The 14074-nt window shown below is 36.3% G+C and overlaps 1 protein-coding gene across 1 annotated transcript in view; it reads right to left on the bottom strand.

Annotated features, from left to right (window-relative positions):
- Window positions 1-14074, bottom strand: part of LARS2 (leucyl-tRNA synthetase 2, mitochondrial) — a gene marked incomplete at both ends in the record, with an annotated part of 78149 nt that overhangs the window by 28051 nt on the left and 36024 nt on the right. The window contains 6 exons of the mRNA XM_079538594.1: window positions 309-446; window positions 3197-3295; window positions 6530-6813; window positions 7585-7700; window positions 10622-10726; window positions 13387-13546. Of these exons, the coding sequence (XP_079394720.1) occupies window positions 309-446; window positions 3197-3295; window positions 6530-6813; window positions 7585-7700; window positions 10622-10726; window positions 13387-13546 (902 nt within the window). The remainder of the gene's footprint in view (window positions 1-308; window positions 447-3196; window positions 3296-6529; window positions 6814-7584; window positions 7701-10621; window positions 10727-13386; window positions 13547-14074) is intronic.

The raw sequence follows: 14074 nt of genomic DNA, 5'->3' as shown, positions 1-14074 counted from the left end.
AAGAGTACTACTCAGAATGCCTGAAGTTTCTAGCTTATGTAAACCTTTGCAGGCTGAAAATCTACAGTAACATTTTATCACTTGCTCTAAGCCAGTTCATATCCATGTAGCAAAAAAAAAAAAATGCTGTGTATGCATGCATACAGAAAATGCAACAAAGCTGTAAGAAAAAAAGTAGTTAGCCTAGTGGTTAAGGCTGACAAGCACAAAAATACAGGTTTATTCAAGGTGATCACAACAGTGTCCAGTAACACTCCTGCAAAGTATATGAGATCCGAAAGATTTTTATAGAAATATATAAGGCTTACTTGTGTTTAGTCATCTTTAGATCATGGCAAAAATGGCTGAAAAACCTAGCATAGAATAAGTGCATAACTGCGTGCTCCTTGCCTCCAATGTACAAATCCACAGGCATCCAGTAGTCAGCCAAGTCACGATTAAAGGGCCTGAAAAAAAATGCAGAATAATTGGAAAAATGCAGCAGGAAAGAGGAAGATCAGCTCTGCTAATGCAGCTCACCATATCTGACTGGACACCGCTACTTACTGAGATCTACACGTGTATAATAAAACTTCTTTCACAATCCTTTTAATCTTATGAGAAATGACACGCTTGTTAAATGGAAAAAAATAATTTCAACTGAGAAAAAGGTCCACAGAAGTATTGTTTTCATGTATTTTGAGTGTTAACTAAGATTTCACCTGTCACCTCAGAACGTGATGAAAATATTTTCTTGTTCTTTATAGCACTTTATTTCATCAACATCCTGTGGCTAGCATTTATATTGTTCATTATTTACCAACATCAAGTTTTACATAAAAATCTATTGCTATGAAATACGAAAGACATGCCTGATTAAAAAAATAAACTTTTTTAGTAGAGTTCTGCATTGTTGCCGTTAGAGGGCAATGTAGCAGCTTAATACAACACCGCTCAACATTCAGTCAGATGGGTCGTCGTCCTCAAACCTAAGGATGCTCTGAGAATTTACAGGAAATGCTGGTGGTTATTTGAATTATCTGAGGCCACCTGCATGGTATCCTAGCATTACCTTATACTTTATTAAATGCTCCTATACAGACTATTTGTACATTCTTTAAGCTATATTTCATGGCTGCATTCTAACAAATTTACTCAATCCGTCTTCTTGTTCAATTATTCCAACTGTAATTCTTGTGACAGCAATACTTTATTCCTCACAGATGAGCCCAGACACAAACCACAGATATGAAATTCACACCTTTAGTGCAGCAAGTCTATATTTAACGTTGTTCACGTGGCTCCGAAATCAACAGAATAATTCTCCCAAATTCTAGGTTTATGAAATGACTTGTAGAAATACAGGTTTAAGGATACGTAGCTTAACTGACAAAAACAAAAACAAACAAAACCCCCAACAAATAAATTAAGTGGAGGTAGAAACCTAGTACAGAAATCTGCACAAATGCTTTTATTTCAATGTAAAACAGATTTGGCTACACTAAGCTGTTACTCTGACAGCTGGATGTTGCATATGCCCGTTTCATCAACCGCTGGAAAGTTTCCTCCTGTTCACGCACAACAGCATATTTTAAACTGTCACTGGAGAGAAAGCAGTCTCTGTAATTTAAATGATATTATTAACAATAATCACTAGAAGATGATCAGTGTGAAGCAGAAGTGTTCACAGAACACTTTTCTTTAGGTTAACTGAATGAGTGCTGCCAATACAAAAAAATAACTGTCCAAATCACTTGGTACATAGTATGTATCCAGGCACTGCTCTGGGCAATAAATAAATAGTCAATCCCTTAAGAGCCTTATATTTGGTAACAATATCTAAGAAATGCAACTCTTTCTGTCATCATTACAATGCAGTACTGTTTCACTAATTCCTCTTTGGGAAAAAAAAAAAAAAAAAAAAAAAACAAAAAAACAACACAAACAACAACAACCGAAAAAACCAACTTGCATATTTTACTCTTATTTCACACAAAATCAGACAGCCAAATCTGACATTCTTGACGTGACCTTCTCAAAGCATGCAAACTTCATGTACACAGTTTACATGGACATCAGGAATACTAAAATGGAAACGTCAACAACAAAAGCAAAATACACCTTACTAGACTCCTTCACCAACATGAAGCTCGTTATCTCCCACAATTTGTCAGGAAGACTGACATCATCTAGCTGATGCTTTCCATTTATCTGTGCAATAACTGAACAACGTATGAAAAGTACACAAGATTTGCTACCATCAGACTGCCCTACAGAATGGCCCTCAAAATACTCCAGAAACAGTAATGGACATTCATTCAGCCATGGTAGGTGGCAAACTAATTTGACAGGTGTGTGTAAAATGCTTTTGGACAGCTTAGTCAGCCTCTGTGCATGCTGCTTTAATGCTGGTGAGACAACACAAAGCAGTATCAGTCACACTAAAACAGACAGACTGTATGAAGCAGATAAATGGCTAAATAACTACATCTATCTTCCCACAGTGTCCACGCTGCATTCTCTAATACACAGAACATGAAAAATCTCTTTTTATTAATTATGCATTTAAGTCAAAGTAACACACAACAGAAGCTTCCTCTTATACCACCTCACTCTGGCTGTATGCATGACAAAGCAGCAAGACTTACTGGAGCTCTAAAAGAAAGGAATTAAGGTGTCCCTTAAGGTGTCATTCTTGGCAGCTGGAAGTTGCACCATACTATCCTTCCTCCTCCCAGTGGAAAAGAACTACCTGTCTACACACCAGAATACTACTGCGTACTACTGTGGAGGACAGGCTCAAAGCAACTTACCACAGTCTCAGAGTTGTGGTAGGCTGTCACTCTTGATAGCATCCTCCTCTGACAACCATCTTTAGCTCCTTAGCTGAACACTTCCACTATACCCTGGCTCAAAAAGCCCTTTCATCCTGCACTTACACAAGCTGTGTCTACACATACTGCTTTTGTACATCTCCTGGCGTAGGAACAACCAAATACCAGAGTTTTGAAGCAATCCCTAGTCAACCCTTTGTTTTCCTCAGTCCATATTGCAGACAAAAAAATCAGCTTACTCAGGTTACTGCACTAAGTCAGGTTTAAACTGACTTCTGCAATGGCAGTTAAGATAGAAGCGCCAGTGGATCCGGCCTATTTCTGCTCTTCTATTCAGTAAGTCAGGCTTGCCCACCAGGCAGCTCTGTATCTGGACCCCTTACCTGTCAGTGTTGTGAGGGTCAGTGTATCTCAGGTAATACCAAGCAGAATCCACAAAGGTATCCATGGTATCAGTTTCTCTCCTAGCTTCTGCCTTACATCTGAGCAGGAAAGAAAGACAGCAGCTATTGTTAAAAAGGCGTCAACCGTGTCACCAGAATAAACACACATGGGATGGTCATGGAGAAATTCATTTTTAAAACTGGAAGAGTCTGAACAGCTTGAAGAGTGATATGTTCAGAAAAACTTCAATGTAAGGAAGAGGTGCACACTCTCCTTCCCCTTCCCTCCCAGACAAAACAAAATGCAAAACAAAAGCCTGAGCAGCTGTAAGATGAAGCAATAGCAGACTGTACAGCACATGAAAGTCTTCTCAATCACATATTCCTGTAATTTTTTTAAGAAAAGTTATTAAAAAAAAGCAAGTCTTACAGCAAAGACAAGAATGTTTTGCCATAGGGTTAATGTGTAATTGAATATATGTCTCTCTACTTAGGCACCAGCAGACAAACCATGTGAAAAGCAATCAGCAGAAGGAGCAGGTGATTGTTTTTACAAAAGGTTTTTTTCAGATTCCATTCATAATCTCCAAGTAAAAATAAAATAACTTAATTCAATTTCAACTTTCACTGAGATGCATCAAATCTGTTCTAGAACGTGTAGCACATTTAAATTCATAATAATCTTTTTTTTTTTTTTTTGGCAAGAAGTTATACTGACAGCAGTGAGAAACAGTTCTAAAAGATATTCTAGAAGCTCAGGTAATTTTCCTATAATTTCTCCCAAAAAAATAATTTGTTTGTAGGAGTCGATAATCATCAATCATCACATTCAATTTTCATTTGTTGCAAATGATCTCTGTTTACAGCTTGTAATGCTAAAAGAATGAGATTCCTCTAAAACAAAATTTTGCAGCCCATGGCAAACTTGTATGCAATATGCATAATAAATACCTATGTGGCTATATGTAACAAACATATACAATTTATAAATGCATGCAAATTTAACAGAATAGATATGCATAATAAATGAGCTGTTTCTATTTAATTTTTCCAGCTGCATCTCTAGTCAAAATCATCAAGCTTTATGTTTTTGCAGCAACTTGTATCTCCCTTTCTGCTTGATACTTCAGCTTTGCTTGTCGGGGCAAGTTGAGGAGACTATCATCCTTCAGTATTTTCCTCCCCTTTCTCTGCCTCACATCCATCTCTATCAGCAAGATTTTCTTTAAACAGGAACAATGCAGCAAAATAATTTTACTTTTTAATATAGAATAGCCCTTGTATTAAATTGTACATATGAGCAGGGACTTCTCCAACATAAAATTAGACTGGAAGCAGCCGGGCTTGTCAGTCAAAATCAAGAATACTTTCTAGTAATTGAATCACAGCTGTATCTGTCTCATGCCTCTGCTGTCTCTGCTGTTGCTCGTACTCTAAATGGACGTGGCTCGTCAACACAGAAGCAGCATGGGCATCTTTCAGAATTCAAACAACAGGCACAGCAGTGTAATCAGATTAGTTGTCTGAAGATCACCTAACACAATTACCTGAACTTGTGTAACAATGAATAACTTAGACATTTCTTTCCATTTGTAATTGCTTACATTATTGTAACTTAGATGTGACTACTCGCAGACTCCTACTTTTCCATCTTGCTTTCCGTATTAATTTGAGGTATTAAATGCAATTAATGACAAAAGATCTTATTAGTGGAGAGGAGGACTAAAGGAAGGGATGACATAACATCTCAGAGCAAGGGAAAACAGGAGGTATGGAAAACTGTGCACACAAAGGCAATAGATCGAAGGACCTGAAACTGCAGCAGACACAAATGGATGATCGATACTGAAGACAGCTGTCAGTTATGTAAAAATACAAAGCTAAACAAAAGTTAGAACTTAATTTCAGTAAACCACCACATTCTAAGCTGAGAAACTGATCCTCTACATCATGATTTCCAACTAAACAAAAGCCCTTGATTATCTGCCTGAAGGTAGGGTGGCTACAATAACTATACAGAAGCAGTAAAGATTTGCTATACATCAAACTGACACTGTTGCAAAGTCAGCAATAAAATAATACCTGAATTGAGCACAGAAAGAAGCCAGGAGCGTAGACAATAACTTTCAATTAGATCAAGAAAAAAATTTAGATAAAATTGGGGATTTTAGACCTGTGCATTCCTGGGGACTTGACTAAACCTGAGGATCTTGTTTAGTAAGGCTTCCCTGCAAGAGTCACACTTTAAAATAGGCCTTACTATATGAAATTTTATTAAAGAGGTGTATCTGAGAAGAAATGCTCTGTGCAGAAACATGAAAATCAACACGTTTGACTTAAAATACTCGTTAACAGCAAAGGTCAAAATACACATTTCCAGAGAACCACAGAGCTGCTTTGCCTAAGCTACCTAGTTAGTAATGAAAACCATATCAACATTCTACCCTGCAAATGTTGAAGTGAGATGTTGTGAAACTGCTGCATTATCAATGAGAGCCCTACGGCCATTTATGTCTGGTCCTCTTGCCTGGCAGACTGACAACGTACTTTCCATTTGGTCAGTCTGTGAGCAGTAATACTGCATTACACCGCTGATGAAAAACTTCTCTGGGGTAACGCATATTCTAAAAGTTCCTCCAGCAGAACATATAGACTCATCTCAAAGGACACAGCATTTTAAGCAGGCCTCAAGATCAGTCATCTGATTTTCACGACATATTTCTTGCTGCTTAATTTGATCTGTTTCATTTCCTTTACAGTTGGGCTATTACAAATAAATATTACAACACAGACAAGATGCACATAATATCTCCTTCAATGTCAATTACATGTTGTCATCTGTAACGTACAGTGAACGCGATCCTCTGTGGTAAAGAATTACATAGCTGATAAGGTATTCATTTTCTTAGTAATAATATATGATGTTAGTTCCCTTACCAAAGGAAACAATTAAATAAACACCACAAGCTGTATATGAGCTCTGCTGGTGAAAGATAATGGAAATTCTTGCAGTAAATGAAGTGAGAGATACTGTCAAGAAATTGAGGGCATGGACAAAATAATTGTTTTCCCTGTTTCCTTTCTTCCAAATAAGAAGATTGAGGTTTGTTTCAGCTTGCTTATAAAGAAGTACCAGTGGTGTCTGTTGCAAATACAGAGTTTTACAGAGTATGAAAGATGAAAAAACAACAGCACTGGGTCAGATAAACTGTACTTCCGGAACAGTATTCTGTGTCAGAGTGCTAAGTTGTGAACACACACAGAAAGAGCACGTGAAACATGCAAGTATAAAGTGATCTCTCCCAGCCTGCAGTACATGCAGCATTCTCTCACCTTGGACAAGCACAGTTCACCCATTCTGGAACAGTTTCTAAAGGTGACGCTCCCTTCCCTGTAAAAGTGGTTACATTGGGCAGCACCACAGGTAAGTCTTCATAAGGCACTGGAACAGTGCCACATTTTTGGCAGTGGATGACAGGAATAGGTGTTCCCCAGTACCGCTGTCGAGATATTAACCAGTCCCTTAATTTGTCACTCATTAGGTCTCCACCTATTCCTTTATTTTTGGCCTGCTGGGTAAGAGCTTTTAAAGCATCTTCTCGAGTCATGCCTGTGAACTGATGAGAAAAAGGAGAAACAGAAGAACATGGAAAAAATCATACATTTTATCAGTGAAAATGCAGGAATAGACAAAATTTCACAAAAGAAATTTCAGAAAAATGTTTACGAACCTCACATGGATGTCTCCCTTCTAATTTCTTAATATCCTCCTATCCAAGAGACTATTCACATACCAGCTACTTAACTTATTTAAAGTCTCTTGCTCTAATGATAACGTTGACAGTCTGAAAAGAACAGTGCTTAGAAAGACCTCTTCAGCCTTTACAGATAAAATACATTTATATATTATACACATAACTACATTTACTGCTGATATTTTAATCAATTGCGTTAGGTTGAAACTTCCAGAGGTTCACCAACACAAGGTATAGTTTGAGGAAATGTGAACAGTAAGCCACTTTTCTGTGCTCAATTTGGATTATTGTATTTATTACTTGCAAACACATCCTAAACATTTAGATCCTACCTTTTATCAAACAATAGACACAAAGTTCATATTCTACCAAATGCATCTTTCCAACTTGGTCTACTCTATGGCATAGCTGCCCACGGCAGGAGGATTGGAACTGGATGGTCTTTAAGGTCCCTTCAAATTCAAACTATTCTGTGATTATATGACTAAATTCTTCTTAGAAATCTGATAGCATACATCTACCTTGAGCCTTAAGAAGTAGAAACCTCTTTAATCGTGCAGTATTTGGCACATTCAAGAAGACAGTTTACACTGATAATATAAGTTGGCAAGAATTCCAAACTTGTATACTCACCTGCCCAGAATTAATGACTTTCTCCAAACCATTTGGCAGTTTTTCAATGACCTCAGTGAAAGAAATGCTCAGATTCTTTGCTACTGCAGCATCTTCTGCACTAGTACTAGGAATCCCTAGGGAAAAAAATACCTGGAATTGACTAACAGGGATATCAATCACCAGTTTGATGATAAAACATTTTATCTCTATGAAACTCTCCTTATAATGATTTATGTTTGCTCAAGAGTTTGAAAATGTAAGAACAGTAAAAATGTTTTCTTGTTCTTTAAGCAGTAAAATTCAAGCAGCAATCATTATAGACACATTTTCTCAGTATTTCAAATGTTAACCAATGTCCTGTCTCCGAGCAGACTGAAAATCATATAGTTCAGAAAGAGGCTAAAAATAAAGCAATACAATTTAGACAAATAATACATTTTAAACAGTTATATTTGCTAGATACAACAAAAATGTATTTCAATAATATAAATTTGAATTCAATTTGCTAAAATGACAGACACTAAACAGGTTAAACATTCCTCTTCTTTTAATAGTAAATGTCATCTCTTTCTTCTGCAGTATGGTATTAAAATTTACCAGAAATCAATTGTCTGTAACATTATTATCTTTGAACCCACTAAGAAACCACACGATTTGTCGATACTCTCAATAAAACAATTTGAATAACACCAAATTTCTATTGAGAATGTAGCTTGTGAGAGCACTTCCTGTCATCAAACGAAGTCCTAGCAGTCACTGTATTTAAAGCACCTGATGTTTAATTTCTTTTCACATCTCATTATTCAGGTTGGCCACACATCTTGAATACACGTTCCCCTAACTCACTTCTTTTTATTATAGTAATTCACCAGCATCACCAAATGACATATTATCTTTAAATATTTCTCACTCATATTGATTGATGAGGACATCTTTCCTCCGATTTTGCTGCAGGTATTTTAAAATATATATTTTTTTCTACTTTGGAGGACTGTCTTTCAGAGTGAGTTAAGAAATGTCTTAACTTCATTATTTCAATATTATTTCAGAATAGATGTGTTAGTGTCGGATGTATCATTTCCAAATTGAGATATATTATTCTGAATATCTTTTCCCTTTGAATTTGGTGATAATTCACTTAATATTTTCAAGAATCTTGCACAATTATTGTCATCTTTAAAAGACAAAGAAGCTTATTCTAACAATCCAGTGCAAACATCAGGTTGGTGAAAACTACTAACTCTCAAGATACTGCTAAACACATTAGAATTATAAACATACAAGCTACTTGATTGAAAACCAGTTTATCAAGCATCTTTCTTTAGGCAGTGAAATGTTTGCTATGGTAAATTTCCAAATACATAAACTCTGTTAATACACAGGAATTTGGAAGCAGAAAACTCAAGAAAACCAAACAAAGCTCCCCTATGGCATGTAACTCCCTAACTAACAAAAGACAAAATCACTACTTAATCTCTTCCTCAGAAATAAGCTCCAGCAATTTAAAGGCTCTGTTACAGCACAATCTATGTATCCTAATCTGACAAAGAGCCCTGCAGCCTGCAACAGCTGGCGTCACAATATGCTCTGCAAGCGGAAATAAGGATATCCCACTTTTTGGTGTTCCTTCTGCTGAAATGATGATGCATTAATGTACTTTCACAAAGCTCAATAGCTGGCATCCAGAACTTCCTGCAAAGATCTGGTCTGTTTCCAACAGACATAAGGCCAGAGTACATGCCTGTGAACAAGCTGGAAGCCTTTACAGAAAAATAAGATTAGGTACCTCAACTGTTTTGCTTCTCATACGCAAGGGAAGGTTCTAGTTTTCAAAAACAGATTAACTCCTAAAGTGAAAGATGTGGACATATTATAAGGAAGGTATACAGCCCAAGTGGATGGATTTCCATCAGCCTTGTGAGGGTCATCCAAGACACTTTTGCACAACGTTTCCAGTAAAACACTTAGTGGCATGGCATAGACACCATAGTGGTTCTCCACAGTCAGCTGGTTCAGCTGATGTGCCACAAAAGCCAACACTGGCAGTAGTGTAAAGGAAATAAGAGTAGTAGAACCAGGGCAGAAGTAACAACCACAGGGAGGCAACAAAGGAGAGTTAAGGAATTAGGAAGGTAGTGTAATGAGGGGGAGCAAAAACCCAACAGTCAGCGCAAAGCTTGGTGTCTACTGTTGTTCAAGATAAACCTTGCAGATTAAAATGGACACAAGTAAAACTTAGTGCAATCTCAAATTTTTTACTTAGAACTGATGTCATCTAATCATATGTACTTACTTGTCTAGATTGAAGTACTAGGCTTCCTGTGCAGGAAAGGAGTAAAAGTGGCTGCTTCACAGGGCAACTCTGAGAAGACCATTTCAGTAAATTCAGATTATCCTCTACCAATGCCCTTCTTTCTCTGTTTACGGAAGGAATCCCAGTCTTAAATAAGGGTCTAAAGTTATGGGAATAGCTCCTTTAGAGAAAGGGCCTAAGGACTCAGGACTACCTGAACGGAATTCTAACCTATTCTGAACTCTTCTTCTGATCTCTACACAAATATTGTCAGATACAGCTCAAACTCGGAACTTTTGTATGTTTATTGGGCAAAATCTCTTTGAACATTCCTCTTTAAATATTCATGTAATTTACATAAATACATGACTTTTTTTTTTTTTTTAAAGGAAATAATCTGGGTTGTTTGGACAATATTTATGTCAAACAATGGTACAGTTACATTTTGATTAAGAATGGTGAGAATCAAATACACGTGTCCTATAAGTAATCAGCCCTCCAACAATATACAGATCCTTAAATTTAGTTTGTTAAATGAACTAATTTTATGATATTTCCATTAAAATATATCATCTTGCATATCACTCTCCCAGACAGATTCTACATAGCTACTTTACCCATACTTCTTCATTATTGAAGAACAGAGTTCCAAAGTCCATAAGAGAATCACCATGTCCAAAGATTTATCACAGAAGCATTTGGTGCTCCAACACAGAAAGTTGAAAGCTGCTGTATTCCAGTTACACAATAATTGTTGCATACCTATTTTAGTATCAAGATAATTCTCAAAACTTGTTCTTGCTGAGATTACTACAGGAATCTCTTGATTGGTAAGCAAGTTCACAGCTGTCACAGAAGTGAGTGAGTCTGAAAACAAATGATCATGGTAAGTAACATGGCACAAGATATGCTAAGAACATTACTCACTACTAAAACTCAGCTTATTTTATACAAAAAAAATCTATATTATTAATTTTTAAAAGAAGAAAATTAAAAACCTCATGCATTTCTAGAAAGATAATAAAATCTTCACTAATTGATACATTTTCATGACTAGAAAACATACCAAACATCTGAATCTGAATAAAAAGCTAACTGAGATTTGGGCTGAAATTAAAAAACAAAAAACAAAACAAAACAAAAAACCCAAGTCCTTGACCAAAACGCAGGTTTGCTTCAAAGTTGTAAGAATTTACTAAGTTGTGAATTGCAGAGTCACGAGCATCATTTCAAAATTCAGCAAAACCATTCACTTATTCAGCTGGTACAGATGGGGAGCACAGATATGCTTATGACTTGCTCTTCTACACAGCAGTGACCAATGTAAGATGAAAACCTAAATAACTCACTGATTTCAAAACAGAATATTCACACCGATATTAGAGATAGGCTTATATCAACATCTTGGAATCAAACGTCTACAGGGAAGGAGAAGACAGAGAAGGAGAATGAAAGGTGAGAACAGTGATAAGCTAAACTGACATCGTGTTTCTTTGCTGGCCTTAAGAATAAAATCTAATCTGAATAGTCTAAATTGGGGGGACTCAAAACCGAGATCTCAATTTGGACACAAATTGTAGCGCCTCCACAGCTTAAAGCAGATCCCAAACTAATATGTAAAGAGCCAATGCTTTTTAAACTCAGTTGCGTGTTAACAATTGCACATCATGATATGCAACAGCAAAGAAAACCAGAGGCTCTGTGTCACAATACGCCTGCTCCTGGTAAACAGGGTCTCAGAACTTTTAGTGCTCAGTGAAAGTATAGAAGGCCTCACTTCTAAGATCTAATTTTAGAGATTTGCATACAATAGATGAAATTAATTCTTATTTTGCAGGAATGAGGTACAAAATTGCTGCTTCAGGGATCTGACTCAACGTGATAACAAAAATACAGACCATTATAGAGTTTTCGTTCACCTATCTTTGTGGAAAACCAAAGAAAGTCTGAGGCTTGTACTGCTATGTACAAAGTCTGTTTGAAATAAAATAACAGTACTTTAAGAATAGGCTTACTATATCTCAACTGTCTTTTTAACACAAACAAAATAGTTACTTTGACTAGTGGTTTTTAATTTTTCATGTCTCTATGATATTCATATTCTAGACAAAATTTCTTATGTTCAAATCATTGCACTTAGCTTTCCTGCTTTGCTTAAAAAAATGTACAGAAGTACTTTCTCTTTTTAAAAACAAAAATCATCATGAACAGGAAGCAGAGTGGGTAGGGCAGTCTGCTTTTAAAAATAACTTCTCTCTCCCACACAGCAATAATTTTGATTTTATGCTGGAACCCAAAATAATGATTCTCCAGTTTACAAAGATGTTCTTTCTTCTACTCACCTGCTCTCATCTTTAGTACAATAGCAGTAAAGGAATGAAACTACAGTTACAAATGTAAAAGAATGTATGTTTGGTATTATAATGAGCTAATGAAAAATATAAGGGTCGTGTCTTTATTTCAGACACCTCACACTGGTAAAACTAGGAGACTTACCGCATTCTAAGGTTAAAATATATTTTTCTTGGCTAAAAAATGAATTTCTGAAAACTGATTGCTCACTTCTATTTAAATGATAATTGTCTTCATGTAATAGAGAAGGATAGCTCTAATAAAATACAAAACTATATTCCAAGAGCACAACTATAAGAACCTTAAGAAAGTTTGGCATATTACATCCTTTATTTCTCACCTAGAAAACAAAAACATATCATTCTAATTGATTACATAAGAATGTACTGTCAAGAAAGAAAGGGCAAGATAGCAACAAAAGGGAAAGAAAGCAAGATTACCTCAGCTGAGATAATTCTTAAAAATTTCAGGTTTTTCAAATAACAAAGCAAGTAGGCCAAGGATGCTGAGTACAGAGTATAAGGTAGGAACATACAGGAAACCAATTAACACTGATTAATGAAAAGAATTACCACATTCAGGAGACCAATTAATACTAATTGGTGAAAAGAATTACCACTTGATTGTATTTGTACGCCAGGACCTACTATGGGGCTGCTCTGAATTTACTGAATTGGAATCTTGTATTAAATGTGGATCTCTAGAGCACAGTATTACTTTGCTGTATATTAGTGATCCACTTTGCTACACACTAATCATCTGAAGTCCTCTATATATTCTCTATGCAGGGAAGAGATCATTGCTTGTGCAAGAGCTGGTTCCAGTCTGTGCTAATGACAAATTACCGTATAGCAGTGAGATTTGCAATGTGCTCACATGGTCAGATTCTGACTATTCACTTCCATTATGTGAAGAAACAAGAATCTCTTCCGTTACTTTTATACTGTGAAGTTTTACAGACATTATAAAGAGTAAGAACTCAAGCATAGCTACTGTTACCATATCTGAAGTCAAGAGAGGCTTTTGTGATACTATCTGACATGTACAAAAGATCAAAAGGAAATGTTCCCTCTCAACAGGAACAGTTTATGCTCAGCTGGACTCACATTTTCTAAAGATCATTCTCTAAGACTGATACTCTTTTGTAACAAGGTGCAGAATGAGAAAAATATCACCTTTCCCTGGGATGAACTCCCTCTGAAAGACTTCCTTCAGACTGCTGTTTCCATGCAGCAGTCTATGACTTGGTAAGATATATAAATGGGAAGCTCCATAAATGGCTTCAGGAGTGTAGGTGTAAGCAGCCAGCTTCTCTCCTGATACTTCACCATTAACCTGAAAAAGAACCAAAAATGCCCCGGATGTTTTCTTCTCCATTAGAAGTACAGTGGTTTTAAATTTCCCTTCCTACTTCTGCGATTAACTAATTTACGACACCCTACAGAAAGAAATGTGCAATTCTAAATAACAAAGCCAGACACATTCCTACTACATGGTGTTTCCAGGATTAAATTCTGACAAAATTCACTTCTAAGAATGAGAATGTTGTTTATAATTTATTTAAATATAAGTAAAATCGTGTGTAATATTTCATTGTACTATTGAGCCAGATTCAACCCCTGGTTAAGTCTTCCTATTCACTTTTAATGTACAGCCCCTGTTTCTGACAAATGGCAATAGCCAAGCTCACCTAAATGAGATGCTGCTTCTGAAAATTAAAGAGAATTTTAGACTTTCTCAGCTTCTAGGCTTTCTACCACACTTCTTTGATGAAGTCCATGTTGCAACTTGTACAGGAAAAGATTTATAAAAGCTGGAAAAGGTGGCACTACATTAAAGCAACTGGACATAGAATGTGAGACA

This window comes from Tetrao urogallus, assembly GCF_951394365.1.
Source record: "Tetrao urogallus genome assembly, chromosome: 7".
In the NCBI taxonomy this organism is placed as follows: domain Eukaryota; kingdom Metazoa; phylum Chordata; class Aves; order Galliformes; family Phasianidae; genus Tetrao; species Tetrao urogallus.
The sequence above is the reverse complement of the archived record's forward strand: the minus strand, read 5'-3'. Positions and strand labels throughout refer to the sequence as shown.